Source organism: Bison bison, unplaced genomic scaffold, assembly GCF_000754665.1.
Source record: "Bison bison bison isolate TAMUID 2011002044 unplaced genomic scaffold, Bison_UMD1.0 scf7180017864167, whole genome shotgun sequence".
Classification (NCBI taxonomy): domain Eukaryota; kingdom Metazoa; phylum Chordata; class Mammalia; order Artiodactyla; family Bovidae; genus Bison; species Bison bison.
In genome coordinates this window covers 7,712,133-7,714,431 of record NW_011494739.1, presented here as the reverse complement: position 1 = coordinate 7,714,431, position 2,299 = coordinate 7,712,133, and the positions used below count along the sequence as shown (strand labels likewise).

The 2,299-nt window shown below is 59.8% G+C and overlaps 1 protein-coding gene across 1 annotated transcript in view; it reads left to right on the top strand.

Annotated features, from left to right (window-relative positions):
- The first annotated feature begins 2,225 nt into the window (after window positions 1–2,225).
- The window catches only part of RBBP8NL (RBBP8 N-terminal like), a 14,469-nt gene continuing 14,395 nt past the window's right edge, over window positions 2,226–2,299 (top strand). The window contains exon 1 of the mRNA XM_010841874.1: window positions 2,226–2,285. Coding sequence (XP_010840176.1) covers window positions 2,268–2,285 — 18 coding nt within the window. The 5' untranslated portion in view covers window positions 2,226–2,267. The remainder of the gene's footprint in view (window positions 2,286–2,299) is intronic.

Below are 2,299 nucleotides of genomic sequence, written 5' to 3'. Positions count from 1 at the left end.
TTCATCAGTTACAACAAATGCACCATCTGGTGGGGGTTGGATAACAGGGGTGGGGGTGGGGCAGGGGCAGCACAGGGGGCATATGGGGAATCTCCGTACTTCCTTCGTTTTGTTGTGAGCCTAAAACTACTCTAGCGTATTAATTTTTAAAAAACTTTATTGGGGTATAATTTGCATAAAACAAAATTCACACTTTTAAAGTATAAGTTGATGGGTTTTGCCAAACAGGCACTCCCCTGTAATACCAACCACCACAATGCCGTATAGAACATGCCCTCACCCTAGGAAGTTTCTGCCACCCTTTGTTCACCTGATCCCGGACCCTGGCAGCTTCCCACTGCCTCTGGCTGTTCCCTCTCCGGGCGCTCTCCTCCTGGAGTCTGCTAGCGTCCCCTCCTGAGCCGCCCTCCCCCAGCGGGATGCCTGACATTCACTGCATCGCTGGGGTGTCAGAGGTCCTCTCCTCCCAAAGAGGTGTGGATGGCTTGTGGATGGTTCATCCACTTACCGTCGATGCACGGTGCGTTGCTAGAGACATGGAGACAGTGCTGCAGGGACCTCGGATCCCTGGGTTGCGGGATGGCTCTGAATTTCCCTTTATGGGGAACTAGAGCTTTCGTTCAACTACTAACATGGTCCAGTTGGAGCCCACGCCCAAGCCACTGACAAGCACAGTGAGCACCTCCTGGGGCAGACCCTGGTCCAGCCGCCATCATGAGGCCATGGCTCAGAGAGGTGGGGTGACTGGCCCAAGGTGAGCCAGCTCTCAAGGGGCAGAGTTGGGGCTCAAACCTGGCTGAGGTGGAGGGAGGGGGGCAGGGCTCAATTGGGCTGACCCTGGCTGCTTTGAGGGTCAACCCTGTCCCTGCCTCTGCCCTCCCCGTGGGGACACCCAGACACAGGCACACAAAGCCAAAGCCACACAGCCCACCCTCACATCTACAACCCCAACCTTGAACATAGCACACCACTCACACAACAAGAACACACCAAACACGTGAAGAGACAAGCTGAGGCATGAGCGCACACACGCACACGGTCCCCACAGGCCAGGCTGCGCCACGCTCACCGTGTCCACCCCCTTGTGCAGGGCACACGCCAAGGGCCCCACAGCATGCAGACACCTCCCCCAGGGGCCCAGCCAGGAGGCATCTGCAAAGCTCCCGGCAGGCTAGAGCCTGGGGGTGCCCAATAGGCCACTGCTCCCCTGAGAGCCTGGGGTGGGGTTGGGGGGCAGCCGGCAGGGGCCTCACCAGGGAGCAGGAAGTGCCTCCTGGGACCTCACCAGGGCAGCTGGCCTAGAGCCCGGGTCCTCCCCCATGGAGCCCTGAGAACTCCCTGGGTTTCTCTCAGGTACCCCAAGGGAGGGCTCATGTGCAGAGTTGGGGGTAGGAATTTGGGTGTAGCTTAAGGGGGGTCAGGGTGAGGGAGTACAGGGTGGGGGCTTGTGAAGGAAGCAGGGGGGAGCCGAGGGGGAAGAGTATGGGGTGGCTGTGGCCCTTGGGCCAGCTCTTTTCTGCATGAGTGCAGCCACAGTGTCACGAGCGGAGGACAAACATGGAAAACTGCAATGCCCGGCTGCTCCTGTGCCCATGGTGGTGGCCCCTGGCCCAGCCCCACAGGGCACCCCAGGCCGCCCTGAGACCCTAGATGCCCACCCGCCTAGACCACCTGCCTGTTCTCTAGTGGGGGCTAGAGGAGCCAGTGAAAGGCAGGGGCCCCAACCCAGCAGGGCCACTGCCAACCCCACATCTAGATTCCATCTCCAGAGCTCCAATAGAGGCAGGCCTGTGGTCATCATCCCCAATTTACAGACAAGGAAACTGAGGCAGGACAGCTCAGTCCACGGGAGCCAGGGGAGAGGCTCTCTGCTCTCCTCCACCCGGAGGTGAGAACGCTCCTTCCTCCCCCAGCTCCCCTACAATCTGCCCCTGCCCTGCCCCTCACGTCCACTTCCAGGCTCTGGATTCTCCTTGCAAACTGCCCGGCTCCAGCCAGAGGCCCAGGCCGTGCGGAGATCATGGAGAAACAATCCTCTCTCTGTGAGGGTCAGACCCGACCCGTTCTGCCACTTTCTGTGCGATGGCAGAACCCGTTGGGTGGCTTTGGGCCGGCTCTGCCTCCTCTCTGCTCCTGGCCGGGGGAATCAAAAACCTGTCAAGCGGGTTTGACCAAAATTATGTCTTGTTCCCAAGCAAGTTCATAGTGCTGGTTTCCATCTCTCAGGCGGGAGTGTCCCAGGGCAGAGCGGAGGTCCCCGGAGGTCGATGCGGACACGGGACCATGTGAGTACCTGGGG